This window comes from Chanodichthys erythropterus, chromosome 11, assembly GCF_024489055.1.
Source record: "Chanodichthys erythropterus isolate Z2021 chromosome 11, ASM2448905v1, whole genome shotgun sequence".
Taxonomy (NCBI): domain Eukaryota; kingdom Metazoa; phylum Chordata; class Actinopteri; order Cypriniformes; family Xenocyprididae; genus Chanodichthys; species Chanodichthys erythropterus.
The window spans coordinates 17,259,476-17,277,741 of record NC_090231.1 but is presented as its reverse complement, the minus strand read 5'-3'; the positions used below and the strand labels follow the sequence as shown (position 1 = coordinate 17,277,741).

Genomic DNA, 18,266 nt, shown 5'->3' with positions numbered 1-18,266 from the left:
GGCAGAGGGGAGGGATTAATTTATATGTGCTGATTATATATGGGGCCAAAAATTACATCGAAACAAGAAGGAAGATTTAACAGCTAGCGTTGGATAAGCAAAAGTAATCCAAGCTTAACGCATGCACATAAAACAAAATGAAATTAACAAGAAAGTGTAAGGGAAGGGATGGGAGACGAAAAAGAGGAAGAAAAAGCACAAATATAGACCATCAGGAAAATGTAATTTCCAAGCCAAAAACCATCTGGTCTTGGCGGATAATCTGGTGACCAATTTGATTGATATTAAAAATGGGTGGGAATTAAAATGGTACCATTTTCCATTCTTATTTATAATAAAAAGGCGGATTTAGAGGTGATTTGGAAGGTAGGGTGGGGCGAAAGAATTAAATTGACAAATGCTTTGCTGGCATGACTTACCTTGCACAACACAGGGCTATAGATTCTCCCGTCATTTAAATCACTCTTTATTTTTTCTACAACTCTAAAAAGTGGCCCATTTCTCATCAGCCTCACCCCCAAAGCAAAACTCTCTGACCATCAATTATTTCATTCACTCTCTGAATTCAAGTCATACAGTTCACCAGGTCACCATGATCTGCAGTGGGAGACCTGTCATACAGACAGACAGACAGACAGGTGAAAGTGGTGTCTATGTTATTTTAGAATTGATTAATGTCTCCAGTGGAAGGCTTTTAGCCTGCTCCTGCTAGTCTGACGTCTACTCATAATTAGAGGAAAATATTTACCCAAGTCTACTCTTTGTTGAAAAAGGGCAATTTGCCGAGTAATGGTGATGACCGTGAACATTTGAAAACCATTAGGACAGTCAAGTCCTTGTCAAGTCAAGGCTGGGTTTAGTCATGTAATGTTCTTTTAAAAACACCCCTTTATCGATCTCAGATAAATGTCAAGCAGTTTTGCCATCCTTAAATTTGATTTGTGTCTCTCATTTCTCTATTCCATTCAGCTTTGTCAATTATAGCAGTTTGAGCAAAAATGTTCTAAAAGAAAGCATAATTTATTAAGGGTAAAATAATATTTGTTGATGGATGGTAATTCTTCAACAAATATTATTGTATTTTTTTTTTATTCAATTCATCACAATTAACTGAAGTTACATAGTTCTTTTTTTTTTTTTAGTCAAGGAGAAGTGAGGTAAAACTAATAATACTGCATATATGCCTATTATTAACAGAAATGAGTGTCTATAAAAAAGGGCCATGAAAATATGACTTCTCAATAAAAAAAAAAAAAAAAAAAGCACAATCCTTCTCCAACAGATTTTTCTGCTGTGCATTTTTCACATTTTCAATAAACTAGTCAGGACAAGTTTTAATATTCAGAATATATGAATGTAGTAAAACTAAAATTAAAATTAAATTAAAATAAAGTGTAACCGAACATTTTTTTTAACTAACATTAACAATGGTTAATAAATGCTGTTAAAAAATAAAATAAAAAAATAATAAATCTCATTGTTAGTTCATGTTAGTTAACAGTTATTACTGATTACTCAGTACTAAATGTTTAATTATCCTGTAACACAGACACCTTAAAATACCTAGTCTTGTTTTGCTACAGGAAAAAAAAAAAAAAAAAAAAAAAAAAAAAAGAGTAAAACATTACCCTCACCACTAATAGGATGCCTTGCAAAGCAGACTAACACAATCTTATATATACAGACAGCACTGTCAGCCATATTGTTCAGTAAGAGCAGAGCTAGCGGTTCCCTCCAAAGGGAACTTGCGCTATCATATAAATCACCCCTGTGTCTTCAAGACAAATGAGGCTGCTAGCATTGCACCTGTTAGCAAAACATCCTCACCAGTATGCAAGGCCTCTAAAGAACAGCTTCCTTCGTAACAGTGACCACTGCATATTATGCCACCTCTGTGATTACAAACACGCTAGAAAAGAGGGAGCAGAAGAGAACAAAGCTTACACAAAACAATAGTGGGAGCTTGACTTTAGTGCTTATTTCTGTTTATCATACTTCCTTTCTCTCTGACCATCAAAGAACCCTAAAGATTAGGCCTAGGCTGTGAACAGTGGGGAGGGGGAAGCATTTCATTCTAGTTTTTCCGTGGATAAATCGGACACAAATATTTCTTGCCATGGCCTACTTGCTGAGCCTTGGCCTTATGCAGAATTCAATTCCAATTTGTCGCTTGGTGTCTGCTTGTGTTTGTGTGTGTGTGTGCATCCTCAGGGGTGGGTGTATTGTTTGGGGGTATTGTGAGTGGATTTGAGGAGCCCATCTTACGGATTAAAACCTCTCTCCGGTTTTGTCAGATCATCCGAGCACTGTGGCACTAAATCAGTGTGGGTGGCTTTTATCATTATGTCAATCCAACCACCACCAGCCCCCTTCACTACAACAAATATTGCACCTAAGGAGGCCTATGCATGGGGATAAGAAAGAAAGAAAGAAAGAAAGAAAGAAAGAAAGAAAGAAAGAAAGAAAGAAAGAAAGAAAGAAAGAAAGAAAGAAAGAAAGAAAGAAAGAAAGAAAGAAAGAAAGAAAGAAAGAAAGAAAGAAAGAAAGAAAGAAAGAAAAAGAAATCGTTGATGTTTAATTTTTAAGCGTAACAGCGAGATCGAAGGAAAGACTGACAGTGACGAGATGGAGAACAACGAAATACAAGATGCAGCAAAGAAAGAGAAGGAAAACAATCTGACAGAAGTCCTCTGAGAACAACAGGCTAGATTGATGGGGAGAATATAAAGTCCATTGCTAAACTCAGAGAGCCACGGGCACTGGTAAACTCCCTCCATGGCCCTGCCTCGTATTGCCCACGGCTAGTCATTATTTCCTTAGAGTAACCACACAAAAGCCCTGAAATGCACACACACACACACACACACCTTTTGTTCACATTCTAGGCCCCTAAAACCAGGTGTGTCTCCCTTGTTTTTTGTTCAAGTTGCTAATCCTTTTTTCCGGCAAGGGCTAGAAATCCATTTCTTCTGTCTTTTATGTCAGAGTCATGTGATCTTGAGGTAATTGTCTTCTTCTTGGAGTATTTTATGCCAGCTTCTCTTTACATAATGAAAAACATATTTTTTTTTCTCCCTTTAGGGCTCACTCATCCCTCTTTCAAAGTCTGCGCTCTTTGTACCTCTGAACATTTTTGTTCTTTTGTTTGCTGAATCGGCCCCTTTGTGTGTTGTGGTATGTGGGAGGTTAAACGTGGATGAGTAGAAAAGTTTTATCTACTGTTTTGACATAACACTGCCATCACCTGGGACTCTGTGAGGTCTGGGTGAACACTTGTGAGCATTTTCTGCATTTCTAGTGGCCGTCGCATCTACTTTGCAGCCCAAAAAAAGACTAAACCTTCGAAACACAGTGGGGAACATACAGTTGTTGGAGAGACTTGAATGAGATTTGTCAGGCCCCAGGCATATTTTACATGACATTTCAATAATTATGTGCCAATGCATATTCACCTCACAACAGGCACCCAATGAAAAGCAATGCCAAAAATAATTCCCTGAACTGTCAGGTGTTTATTTTATTTGTCTAGCTGTCGCTACAATTCCTTTCTTTCCCTGACCTTGCACAGTTTTTCAATTGACATGCAATTTCTAGACATCAAGGCACTTGCTTGGAAAACATTCAGATGCTGATGAAAAGGAAATGCTGCCATAATGCATGACTTGAACAGTTATGACAGAATTGTTTCTTTTTGTCTGTTTGTTGCGCAATTTTACGATGTTTATTTTTAGAAAGAAAGAGATTTATTCCGTTAAATGTGATAGTTTGAGAGATGGCTGCTTTTCTGTTCGTGAAAGGTCACGGTTCATGCTGAGAAGGTAAGGGATGGAGGCACAGCGAGAGCTTTGAGGTGAACCTCCCAAATGTCACCAATTGACACGTGCAAAAACATCTCCTCATGTCACACTCATTCTGCCTCACCTACATTCATTCTCTCTGTGGGCAAAACACTATAGCCTGTTTCTTGTTTAATAGGACAAAAAGCGGAGGAGGACAAGTGAAAGGAAGAAGAAGAAAAGAAAAGAATGCCACAGGCCTCAGTGGCTTTACTGCTGGTGCTGCAGGGATGCATCTTCCTCCTCTTGTGCCTTGAGCTCTCGCTGCAGTGTGGTAGTCTACTCATACATCTCAAAACAGGGGCAGATTTATACTAGGCCAATGCCAAAGGGACCGCTGGAAAACCTTTCAGAATGGATCACATTTTGCAGTAAGAGAAAGAAATATTAGGGGGCCAAAGAAGCAGATTGTGAAAGTATCTTCACAGCTCTTCTTCACTGTAAAGCGATCTGTTATATTTAGCTAAACATAGATGGGTGATGTTGTCTGATTGGTGTAAACAGCAGTCATGTAACATGGCTGGCAGGCAATGAGGTCGTTAATGATATTCAGAGTGTTAAGATACAGATTCGGTGACTTTTTGCCCCCCATCCAATCTCTCTCTCTCTCCCTCCATTCTCGCTTTATCATGCTTAATTTCCAGCTCGGTAATTAAGCTGATCCGATACCTGATGTGATTGCAGGTACTTCAAAGTCTTGCCACAAAGTGATGGTGAGCGTCTCATTTATTTGAAAGGTCTTGCGGCCATCTCCGCTAATGCCTGCTTTGGATTTTAATAAGAGCACTCAAAGAAACAGCCTTCAACAATTATCCTAATGTTCCAGAGAAAATAGCTGTAAATAAAATGCATTTGACCAGAGAGAGTAAGAGAAATGTTTTTTAATGTTACCATCAAGCTTTTTTCAGTAAAATACTTTTTAATTCAAACAAATATTCAAACTATTCGACACACAGCTCTGTATACTGTAGGTTAAAAGTACTCTTTGACATGAAAGAGTTGCATAATTTTATAACGGGGATATAGAATTCTCTACATTTTGGCTGCATACAGATAAAACACTAAAGCTTCGATGTTGTGAGGCTATTGTGCGATTCTTTTTAACAAGTCTTAGAATACTGAATATGTATTCCTAGGCTTGTCAAGCCTTCGAGCTTGGGAGTCTTTCAACAAGCTCAGCAAATGTCTGACTCATTATTCCCCTGGGTTATTTCCTGGGAATTCTTGGAACGATTGGCTGCGACAACATGACATCAAAAGGTAAGAAACTAACTGCTGCAAATTCCAAAGGTTAGCACTGTCAATCAAATATACCAAAAAGCATGCAAACTTAACGCATAACATGATAAGTAATAGGTCTCTGTCCACTAAAAAAATAGCTTTACTGAAACATAAAACTAATTGGCTTGGTTTATCCAAAGAGCAAAATCTAACTAATAGTCCCGTTCAACCCCTTTAATCAAGCAAACTAAATTAGCAGTCTTAAACTGGAACACTGTTGACTCGCTGTTGACAAAAAACATTACGTGCCTTGAACATTTATTTCCTCATAGCTTGGTTAAGCACCCTCTTAACTCTGTTGTTAACCTCCCTCTCACCCTTTGAACTTATAAATTAGGATTATTTGAGATAATGAGAGACACATTCCTGAGGTGCAACATTGTGGATGATTTGGCTGTTGGAACAAAGAAGACACAAATCAAAGGCTAACATGAGCCAGTTTCTTTCAGTTGTAGACATCAGGAATGCCTGCAAAATTGCAGAGCTTCTAAACTGTTTAGTGTTTTGTGTTCGAGAAGGGTCTACCTGTTCACAAAAGCCAGGTGACGCACAAACACTTGGCAGGAAATGCATGTGAATTACTGCTTGTTTAGTGAAGACTTTTTACAGGTCTAGTATGGCACTATGCCTGAACAATACTTGCCACTTCACTGAACTCCCAAAGCCTGAAGTTCACACACGCTAGCGGGGAGAGCTTGTTTTTGTTTAAAACTGATTAAGAAAATCTCCACGTTTTCACCCTTCTAGTGCTAAACGTCCTCACAGTCTCATCCAAAAGCAACTGGAAGATAAATTGCTGAGTGAAGTAAAATATGACATGGTTACACAATTCCAACCACTAACTAACCGGAAAGACCTGTTTTTACCCAGAGACGAGTATCTACAATACAACCTCTCAGCCAATTGCACTTTTCCTGCTTGTGGAAGGAATCCGAGACAGGAATGTTTGAATAAACACAATTTAGTGTTTGAGCTTTGGGTGTTAATAATCCTGTGCAATGTTCTGTGACTTTTTTTCAGTAAGAATACACAAGTGTACAGTATATTTTAGCGAATAAGATCAACCGCATAACACGTCACATGCACACAGTCTACCTTACAAGTGTAGCAACTTGCCTATAATCCTGAACCTGATTCCAATTTTCTGATAAAGAAGAGCTCTTTTAACTCTTTAGCGCTGTGTGACTATAACAAATGACCTTGAGTCTCAGGCCTGTCGATGTGACATTTGTACAACACACCCACCACAGCAACCCACTTCCAGTGTCTTAAGCTATCCGAAGCCACAAAGTCCAAACTAAAATTTAGCAAAGGTTACACACAAACTTTCTAATGAATGCAAATGCCAGTAAAGGTGGCCTGTGATGCTTGTCATTACTTTAGTGATCTCTCTCTCTCCCTACAATTATCGCCCTCGCTTGAATTCTGGTGAAATAAAAAATTAGGTTTATTGGATCGAGGCTCTATTGAGCTCTTGAAATATGAATAGCTTTAATTAAAAGCGACTGGCATTGCCATCTGGCCCTCTGTATCCGGCTTCTCTAATGAAGTGAGTGTACGCACAGTGTTTATTTATTTATTTATCTATCTGTTTGTTTGCTAATGGCCAAGTTGCTCAGGCAAACTTGAGAGGTACAAGTGAATTCTACAGTTAACACATTTTATTTTTTAGTGCAACAAGCAAGTTTGTTCAGTATCTATTAAGTTGCTGCAAATGGTTGGAGGTTCTTGCTGATGACAAAATTAGCAATCTTCCCTCTTTTGCTATGTAATTTACCCATTAATCTCTATCAATACATCAATATGCAGTACTAAACACATATTTAAAGTCCCCCTGAAATCTAAATGTAAGTTGTTGTTTTTTTTAGAATGAATATGTTAGCCTTAAGTTTATGAATAAGATGGTTTGTTCCAAAACAATGACACAATTAATATTTCGTAGATATAAGCATTCAAAACTTACAGTCTCTAACTTCTGCTAAAATGGATCATGGAATTTCATGACTTAGCTTCTCATCAAATCTTCTGTCCAATCAAATCCTCTCTAGAATCTGAAGTCCCACACCTTCCTACACTATAAACAGATGCTGAGGCTGTGGCTATAATTGGTCATTTGTTTACACATCAACTAGTTTCTATATGGTGAATGGCACATAGTGCACTATACAGAGGATAGGGAACGATTCAGACAATGTAAATATGCTTTCCATTGAGGAGAATGAAGTCCGTTTTCACACAAGAACCGCCGAGAACCGCGCACTGTATGCTCCGTTCCAGAGACACAAGAGCAGAGTTGCCACAGACCACAAAATGTTCTGACACATTCGAATTCTATGCAATGCTATATTTTAAAGCAATATGGAGGAGAAACGGTTAAAGATTATTAGGAAAATTGGGATTTATGAGCTCAACGGCTCTGGCCGAGCTGTGATCTAGGTGAAATGCTATTGGCTATTTTGAAAAAAGGGGAGGAGCTTCTAGATTTTCTAGATATATCCCACCCTGTATACCTTGTCAGTCCATAGAAAAATGGAAAAGGCACTAGTATTTTCAGCCAGGAAATTATCCAATAAGTTTACAGAGATTTACTTTAAGGCTAAAACACAACACAATCCAAAGGTTAATTAAAAATACAAGCAAAACACCTGTGATAAATCAATATGTAAAATTTGGTAATTTGGTAAATTTGTACAATTTGACACTGGTATTTTACTGTGTCATTGTTACACATGTTACATGAAGTTACTGTAGTAATAACTATAAATTATGCGTAATTGCATGCAATTAACCCTAAACCAAACCAATCCTAACCCTAAACCTATAGTAATACATGCAGATAATTATTATTTCTCAGTACTTAAATGTATAATTACAGTGTAATACTGACATCTTAAAATAAAGTGTAACCTAAAATTTATTCATATTAAAAGTACATTGGACCCTATTTTTACTGACTTTTCTAAGACAAACACACTACAGAACTAAAAAGGTATATATCAAACTAATCCTTTAGAATCGACTTTATCTATATCAGGAACCCTGAAATTGAATTCTGTCATTTGTATCGATTCATAAACAGGTCTGAAGTGATCATTTCAGTTCCTATTGTCTCCACTTGCGCTAATATTGGGCTCTACTGACGAAATGCGCGTGAGAATAGCATGCGATTAATCGTGCAGCCCTACCCCGTATCTGTCTGCAGTCATGATAAGATTACAGAAACACTTAAAGCCTTACAAGCACACTCCAGAGACAGACGTCTCCAGGGTTCAAACGGTGGTCAGAGTTTTTTGCAGCATTCCCCTAGAGGAAGGCTATCATTGGCAAATGCTTGAGCGGAGCTCCACTGTTTTAAAGTGAAATACAACATTGTCTGTCTATCTGTTTGTCTATCTAGCATAATGAAACTACAGAGTTAGATAACATCTAAATTATGATGTCGGAAAGCAGAAAAATCCTTTAGGGAGAAGAGACGCAAGTCCCACAGTTCAGCACAGGTGAGTGAAGAGAGCGAGAAGGAAGAGATAAGTAGCGAGGAGTAGAGCAAATGTATTGACTGGAAGATCATCGATTGACAACGAGCAAGTCGAAGAGCAGGCTTTTTCCTGAGAGTCAATCAGTCTCTCTTGCTCTCTCGCTCTCTCTCTCTCTCACAGGTACATTCATGTGCACATTAAAGAAGGAAATATCTAATTGTTATTTACTGTCTATATGTTATATGTTTGTTGATCTTGCCCCAACATTTGTTTTTGCATGAGAGAGAGAGCAAGAGAGAGATTGAAGAAGACCTGGAGAGAGAGAGAGACTGTGTGTGTTTTGGAAAACCCATCTTCACAGCAGGGCTTCTTTATTAGGGGGACGCCCAGTTCCTGCCATGACCTTAATCCCAAAACAAACAAACACACTCACAACAAAAACCTCACCAGGATCCCAATCACACACATCCTTCACAAGCATAATGACCACAATTACAGACCTTCACTGATTCTTTCTTTCAAGTGATGGCATTTTGCCCATCTGTTAACTGCAGGGGTGTGCATGTGTGTGTGTGTGTGTGTGTGTGTGTGTGTCTATGTATGATCTCCCGTCCATATTTTAATTGACTCCAGGTTATCATAGCTGTAATACAGCATTAGGGAAGCAGTACTGTGAGAGGCAATGACTGCCATTTAACTTACATAATTAAAGGCTTTCTATGAGAAGGACACTGAGAATGTTACCCTTTCAACATGGAACATTCCTGTCTTGCTCTGCTACAGACGGAGCAAGACGGCCTTGTTTCATTTTCTTACAAAAAATGATTAAACAGCTCTCAGTGCTTCAACTAAGCTAGAAAAAAGCGAATGTTTTCAAACAAGCAAAACAAAGATGTTTGCTTTCTATAGTTGATTAAAACTTTATACATTATTCAATTTAATTAGATTATGTATTTGTGTGTGTGTAAATCAGGTTTCCATCACCATAATACATATAGGCGAATGCAAATCCCTGGATGGATGAAAGCATCTGTCAAAAGACAACTTCCTTTATGAATATGAATTTGATCATGAACATGATATATAAAATGCCTACATGCAAATGCACATTAAGATTAGAGATGGGGAATAATAATAACTAGGTGTATTAATATGAACTATTACATCACATTAGATCTCCTTAAATTAAGTAATTTCTCAAAAGAAAAGACATGACATGACCTACGTATGTATTTTTAGCATACTTTTTTATATTTTTGTTTTCTGTATATTTTTAAAGGGAACTGAAAGGTAAATACCTCCAAATCACAAGAGGTGTGATCACACAAGAGTGAGTTTGGATGTTGTCTAAGTCCCCTGAGAGAGCATTAAAAGCATTAAACGAACCTAACACCTACCCAAAAGACTCTGTCAAAGCGGAACTAACCCACAGCATGCCTAAGCCAATTATAGACCCCAAACACACACACACGCTCAGGACATCTCTGTCATGAAAGAGACATTGACTGCGACTTTGCTGGGTCGCAAGTGTGACCAGCTGTATTTGAGTGTGTATAAGTCTCTGTGTGTGATGTTTGATAATGCATGTGCTCAGCAGAGCACATCAGCTTTGAAAATTTCCAGCATCAACTTCTAACTGCATTGAATGCATAAGCTATTGTACTAATGTTCACTTTTGCTCAGTTCTAAGCCGAACATAGTCTTCTGACTTTGCTATTTTCCCCATAACACTCCCTCTCTAAACCCCCCTCACACACACACAGACACACACACTGATTCTCCTAAAGATTGGAAGCAGCAGGGTGAGGCATCTCTTTTATTTATCAGAAAGTGATTCATCTGTTTGTTTGTATGTGCCCTTGAAAGATCTTACAAGAAAGATAGAATGGAACAGGGAAAAAGGAGAGACGTGAGGTGGCATGAAAGAATGAAAATGGGAGAGAAGACTGACAGAATGAGAGCTGGATGAGAAGAGGAATGGATCATTAAATGATTACTAATAAAACATCAGAGAGAGTGTGTGTGCCTGTGTCTCTGTGCATTCATCCACCCAAAAGGCCATGGCTACATGAAACTTCAGCATTTGAGACTGAATAAATGCAATGATAGCACAATCTGATACACTGTTAACTTCCCTAACCTTAGAAAGTTTGACAATGGAATGACGTCTTTTGATAATATAAAAATATATATAAGCTATGCATGTCACAAATGAGTAAGAACCACTATAAACAGCTTTTCCATACCCATCAGCATACATTTCATTAATTTTCTCTCCATCAGAGGATCTGACTGATGGCCAAATTCACAATTTTGATCTAATCAGCCTTGCATTGATCTCCTAGTGACCAATTACTTTTAGCTTAGTCTGAATTAGAGCCAGACATTAATTGAGGCTAATTTGGCACAGACTTGTCTAAATACAAAAGGCTTTAGATCATACGCAGCAAATGGGCTAAAACAGCTTCTCTCTTTAATCTACATTTAGGCCAATATTCTCCCAGTTGAAAATCTAATTTTTCAGCAATTTACCCAGCCTAGCGTCCATTTGTGAGGTTTTTAACCTTTGACCTTCTACAAACCATGAAGTTTTAGTGTCATATGACCAGTCTCAATGAGGTAACACAATACACAAAGCAAAATATGGACCTGATAACTTGACTCTAAGAGAAACACTCGCTCCTGCTCTCCTAACATGTACTCCGATGAGCAAGCAGAACAGACATTCCACAGAAAATGGCACACTGAGCTCACACAATACACACCTGTTGCTGATAAAGTATCAAATGTAGACAAGACAGCCCTTAATGTCCGACAACTGCTACCGAATACCGCCCCAACAGTGGCTCCATTGATAGACACCCAACATTGGTTGGCTGGTCATCAACAATGGAGGTAACTGTTGACCACAGAGAGCTTCTACAAAGGATAGGTAACTCAGCCACAATGAAACAAGATACATGCTCTTACTGTTCAAGCCCTTTCACCTGTTAAACTCCTACAATATAAAGAGTGTGATAGGCACAGCAGCATATCGAACTGACAATGATTACTGAAAAATGGCCAAAATTACTCAAGCGAAAAGTGTTCCTGGAAATCAAATGTTTTTCTAACTCACCACAACACAGGAAATATCTATTCATTTGGTATACAAGCAATGTTTATACGATGAGCAATGTCTTCAATGAAGCAGCTTTGACCTCATCTGATGCTACAAGAAAATAGAGTCAGCTGCCTGCTGAGTTTTCAGGTGAACTATTATGCTATACTACCTTAACTGCCCTTAGCTCTTACTGGAATAAACACAGCAAAATAAATAAAAATGAATGACATATATATAAATCTATATGAATGCTACTGAGCTGTTGATCCAGTCACACTAAACACTACAATCACAGTTAGCGTGTAAGACAACGCCTATTCAGTCCTTTCTATTCATATCTCCGTATAGACCAGCATCTTTAAAACTGTAGTGTCAGCGTAGCTGTGTGTGAGTGTGTGGCCTTCTGTGGGAATATCCCTATCTTGTTAACTGATGAGTAAGTCTCTTCTTATTTAGCTGTTTTAGCTTAACTCTGACTTATCTTTTTTTGTGTTTGCCCCTACCATTTTCCATATGCTCTGCCTCACCGACACTGCCATCGGGCGTAGTCCTCTCATAGGCGTCTTCGGGTAGAGGGAGGGCACCTAGTCTGGGGCCGGACGAGCTCTTGCTGCTGGGCGTCTCCGACTCCTCCAGGCCACTGTCGTAGCAGCTCTGCAGCGAGCCCTGGTGCGGGTCCTGGGGCTGGCTCACCACCGAGAAGGTCACTCGGCGGAACGGCTACAAGAGAAGAGATTGCTGGGGGTCACTGGACTGAAGAGGTCGAAGAAGAGAGGTTGATGGGTAGATTTTTTTTTTGGGGGGGGGGGGTGATTGGGATCAATCTCAGTTAAAGTAGCTCAAGTTTGATTAGCGCACTGCGCTACATGCTACAAAACGACACAAACATCAGCTGGATTAATTGCTCTCTTTCTCTCTAAGTAGTAAATATATGTAGCTTGAAAGCAGTGTTCAGCAAGGGAAGTTAAAAAAAAATAAACAAAACAATACTAATGAGCTGCACAGCACTTGTTTAATGGATTCTTACACGAACAAAAAAAATGTTAGGATAGTAAGTTCAATGCCCACAGGAGTAAGTACAGATGCCACACTTGGCATTATGGTTTAAATATAGCAGCGGAGGTCTGAAGGACATCAAAGTCTCCTTGTGTGGTTTACTTTATAGCAAAAACAGGACAAGAAGAGCAAGTATGGTCCCAATGGGAGATAGAATGGAACACATGGCTACAGGCTAATAAACAAGCTCATGGATCCACACACACACATTTTTCAAAGTAACTAAAGAACAAATAGGTGAAAGGATGCACATAGGAGTAATAAACTAGTACAGAGAGGCTCGTGTGAATTTGTGCTCTGCGCTCTGAACCTTTGATTTTCATTTCCTCTTCCTCTTGGGTTGTCTCAACTGAGGAATGGCACAAAAGACAGCGTGATCGGAGGAGATGACTGACAGCGAGCCGGGAAAGGAGACAAATTCTTTTGGTTTGTGCTGAGATGCAGCGCAAAAGAGAGTAGGGAGACAAATTAAACTAGGAAGGACATGAAATCTACTCGACATGGTTCATTTCATTAAAGTGAACTAGATATTCATGAAATCAATTGATGAACTTTCTATTTTTGCACTTGTTTTCTGCTGTTATCAAAGCAAAACGTCTTGTGACAGTGGGATACTGATACCCTTTAGGACTTTTTTAATCAGGAAAATGAATGTGTTGTCCTGATTTAACTGCTCTAGTAGAGGGAAGATGGGTTAAACAATATGAGGACTTTTTGTCCTTCATATCCCAATGAAATACACTGAGATAAGGGATACATAGCCTATGGTCTCTGAGCTAAATGAGTGGCGGAATAGAGCGAGAGAAAATGAGAGCATGAGAGAGAGATATAGAGAGAGAGAGCTGAAAGGTGGAAATTAAATTTTGATAATTTAACTAGCATTGGAGCCTTGTAATTAAACCATTGACTCTTCCTGTCTGGGTAAGTGAAAGCAAATGGGAAAAAAGAGGAGAAGACAATGGAGGAGAAGTGATCCCTCCACCCTCCCATCATTCTTTCTTTCTGTCTCACTCTCCAGCCTATTACTTACTCAAATTATCCAACAGTGATCATTGGTGCTGTTTAGTCTGTGTGTGCTGTGAGGTGAAACATAATTCAACAAAATTCATCAGGTAGAAAATACTGAGAAATAGTGACCATGACAGGAACAGGACATTTCCCTAATTCAGCAGTCTTCAAGGTTATAGTTTGATCTGAAACTATATTTGAGCTGTCTTAACTGAAAGCAATATATATATACACTGTTAAAAATTGCTGTTAATTTACGGCAAAATTTTAACAGTATAATCCTGTTATATTAAAAAGCAGCGCATTACTGTTTTTTTACGGTTGGTGAAATGACGTACACAAATTTTAACAGCATTTTACCGTATTTATTCCACAAAGGAAAGAAAACAGTACTTAACAGTATTTTTGGAACTGAAAACTGCAGCGAACACATCTGGATTTTTATCCGTCTTTACACTGTGATTTAACCGGTGAGTGCACCTTTGCCTTGCTCCTTTTACACAAGATAGGCTACACGTTTGCAATTGCAAATAACTGTGCAAATAACTGTAATAATTGTGGATGCTGAGCTTGTAACTGTTTTATACGTCCATTTCAGTGCCAAACCTGCCAACCGTGCAAACTGCGTCACAGAGTGGAGCTGAATTTCGGATTCATGTATTTCCCGAGTACGAGGTGAGTTCACTATGTATACCTATACAAGTTTTTCAAATATGATATACTATAAACTCTTCTGCAAAGTAAGCCTTTAACATCATAGCAACAAAGTAATATCGATGTAAGTTATTTCTAACGCGCTGAAATTGTCGTCATCTCGTTTGCTAATTTTAGCTTAAGATCTTTTCATTTATTGGATAATATAGCCTACATTTAGTTTATATTAGACAAAACGTTGATTTCGATAACGTTGTGCTTGCAAATTTGGGTAAGCTTGTTCTAATTTGTACATAACTGTATTATGAGGGGAGTTTTTCTTTTGTTGCTGTTTTGCTTCTTTAGCGTTGGGTGTATTTTGGATTACTTCGACCAAGGTTAGCTTGATAGAATAAGTTGCGCGTTACTACTCAGTAAGTTATTATGTTGATGGTTTGTATTGTAATGTTACTTTGCCCAGTACAGTAGGCTAAATGACATTTTATTTCAGTGGAGACTTTGTTGTTGTTGAGATTTTCGTGCCCAAAGACTGTCCAATTTGACTCGCTGTTGTTGTTTATGTTCTATCATGGTATTATTGTCCTAACAACTGAAATAGACATGCTCTTTCCTAATTTAAAAATTAAATGCATACATTACAGGCATTATTGTTAGTGTATTGAGTCTGTCCTCATCATTGTAACTGTGTCTTAGGCCTCTTCCACTGCAGCTGATGTAGAAAGGACACTTGAACAACCTGCAACTCCTCGACTGATACTCCTTGGTATGTATAGATCTAGTCTATTTTATTACATAAGCCTCTAAGGGTGTTTTTTTTTTTTTTTCTTTTTTTTTCTTTTGTATTTCAGCAAACATGGTAAATGCTTTTGTACAACACTGAAAGGGACAGTTCAAACAAAATAAATATGCTGCCATCTTTTACCCACACTCATGTCATTCCAAGCCCTCAAGACTTTTATTAATATTTGTTATGTTATGACTTTACTTGAGGCACATGACTAATTGTTAAAGGGTTAGTTCACCCAAAAATGAAAATTCTGTCAGTTATTACTTACCCTCATGCCATTTGACACCTGTAAGACCTTCGTTCATCTTCGGAACACAAATTAAGATATTTTAGTTGAAATCCGATGGCTCAGTGAGGCCTTCATAGGGAGCAATGACATTTCCTCTCTCAAGATCCATTAATGTACTAAAAACACATCTAAATCAGTTCATGTGAGTACAGTGGTTCAATTTTAATATTATAAAGTGACGAGAATATTTTTGGTGCGCCAAAAAAACAAAATAACGACTTATTCAGTGATGGCTGATTTCAAAATCATAAATGAATCAAAGTGTCGAATCTGCAGTTCAGAGAACCAAAGTCACGTGATTTCAGCAGTTTGGCGGTTTGACACACGATCCAAGCCATGATTCCGCACACTGATTCATTTATGCTCCGATGCTTCCTGAAGCAGTGTTTTGAAATCGGTCATCACTATAGAAGTCGTTATTTTGTTTTTTTGGCGCACAAAAAATATTCTTGTCACTTTATAATATTAATATTGAACCACTGTACTCACATGAACTGATTTAAATATGTTTTTAGTACATTAATGGATCTTGAGAGAGGAAATGTCATTTCTTCCTTATGAAGGCCTCACGGAGCCATCGGATTTCAACTAAAATATCTTAATTTGTGCTCTGAAGATCAACAAAGGTCTTACCGGTGTGAAACGACATTAGGGTGAGTAATTAATGACAGAATTTTCATTTTTGGGTGAACTTACCGTTTAAGAAATATGTCATTGTGGTTATGGGTTTTGAATTAATTTTGAATTAGTTAATAGTCATGTGCCTCAACAAGTAAAGTCATAACATGATACCTTTGTAAATCATTAGCTAAAGATTATTTAAAGCAGACAACTGGAAGTTGAAATGCATGGCTTTGACCGATTGTGGTAATTAACACGTTCATTTACATTATTAGTTAATATAATATGCTATTAGGGAATTAATATATTATGACACATTTAACTAATAACAATATAATGATTACTTAATCTATTAATCATATAGAAACTTTATTAGTTGCTGATGCAGTAATCATTAATTAATGGTTTAGTTCTTCATAAGTCATACATTAACTTGATTATTTGTGCATTAGTTAAGCATGAATTAATGCATATTACCCGTATTGTAAAGTGTTACCTTAATTTCTATTCACATTCTCGTTATGTAAACTTTTACCCACACTAATTCTGAATGTATGCATTTGTTTTTCAGACACTTCATTGGAATAAATCCTGAAAAAGGCACCAAGGGTGGACAAGACTTATCACACTCGGGTTGCCAGTCTACTTAAGAAGCTAATGGACTTAAAGCGTTAGTTCACCCAAAAATGAAAATTTTGTCATTTATTACTTACACTCATGTCGTTTCACACCCGTAAGACCTTCATTAATCTTCAGAACACAAATTAGGGTATTTTAGTTCAAATCCAATGGCTCCTTGAGGCCTACGTAGGGAGTAATAACACTTCCTCTGTCTAGATCCATAATGTACTAAAAACACATCGAAATCAGTTCAATATTAATATTATAAACCGACAAGAATATTTTGGTGCGGCAAAAAAACAAAATAATGACTTATTTAGTGATGACCGATTTCAAAACACTGCTTCATGAAGCATCGGAGCATTATGAATCAGTCTATCGAATCATGAATCAGATCGCAGTTCAAACCCGACAAATGGCTGAAATCACATGACTTTGGCACTCCGAACTGCAGATTCGACACACAGATTCACAATGATCTGATGCTTCCTGAAGCATTGTTTTGAAATTGACCATCACTAAATAAGTCGTTATTTTGTTTTTTTGCCGCACCAAAAATTTCTCATCGCTTTATAATATTAATATTGAACCACTGTACTCACATGAACTGATTTAAATATGTTTTTAGTACATTAATGGATCTTGAGAGAGGAAATGTCATTGCTCCCTATGAAGGCCTCACGGAGCCATCGGATTTCAATGATAACCGTAGACCTCTTTAAGTCATTGGATTTCAACTAAAATATCTTAATTTGTGTTCTGAAGATGAATGAAGGTCTTACGGGTGTGGAACGGCATGGGGGTAAGTAATTTTGAGAATATTTTGTGATTTAAAGTGGCTTTATTTTTCAAGTTTTTCAAAGTTTTAATAAAGCACATTTTGAAGTTACTCTGCATTGTGTTAAATTTTTAATGTTTCAAAGGATATATTTGTACATTGTATTATGGTTTTAAAGCAAGACTTCTAAGGGGTAATTAATAAAATCAAAGAAATATCTAGAAAAATAGTTACACCTTTTTTTCTTAGCAGTCCATTTCTCAATATAATAACATTTGTAGCTTACAGTTAAAAAGTGCAAATAAACATTAATTAACTGTTAATACTTTTGACAGTAATTTACTGTTAATGCAGAAAATAACAGCTTTATGCTGTATTTACAAAAACAGTAACAAACTGTAAATTTCAACAACAGCAAGACACTGTTAATTTAACAGTAACTTGCTGGCAACCGTGCTGCCAGTTACTTACTGTTTTTTAACAGGACAATTTTTAACAGTGTATATATATATATATATATATATATATATATATATATATATATATATATATATATATATATATATATATATTATATGTATTCATTTTTTCCTAACCTCTGCAGCGGAAAGTTCGGCTGATGCATTAAATAGACACTAACAAAGCGGCAGCGTCTCTAAGTGTTTGCCTCTGGCCTTCTCCCCGCTGCCCCACTTCCTGTCACTGAACATTTTCTTTCAGGAATATTAAACAAGACAGAGCACCATCATTCACTCC

At 37.5% G+C, this 18,266-nt stretch overlaps 1 protein-coding gene and 1 long non-coding RNA gene across 4 annotated transcripts in view; one reads left to right on the top strand and one right to left on the bottom strand.

The window, feature by feature from the left end:
• The window catches only part of pcdh7b (protocadherin 7b), a 137,230-nt gene that overhangs the window by 47,740 nt on the left and 71,224 nt on the right, over positions 1-18,266 (bottom strand). For 2 of the 3 annotated variants that reach the window (XM_067400515.1, XM_067400517.1), the window contains exon 2: positions 12,200-12,416. In XM_067400515.1, the coding sequence (XP_067256616.1) occupies positions 12,200-12,416 (217 nt within the window). The remainder of the gene's footprint in view (positions 1-12,199; positions 12,417-18,266) is intronic. The other variant, XM_067400516.1, reaches the window with a different exon arrangement.
• On the top strand, positions 14,405-17,031 carry LOC137030638 (uncharacterized). The gene is made up of 3 exons (XR_010896443.1): positions 14,405-14,435; positions 15,108-15,177; positions 16,683-17,031. It is a non-coding gene; the product is annotated as an uncharacterized lncRNA (long non-coding RNA).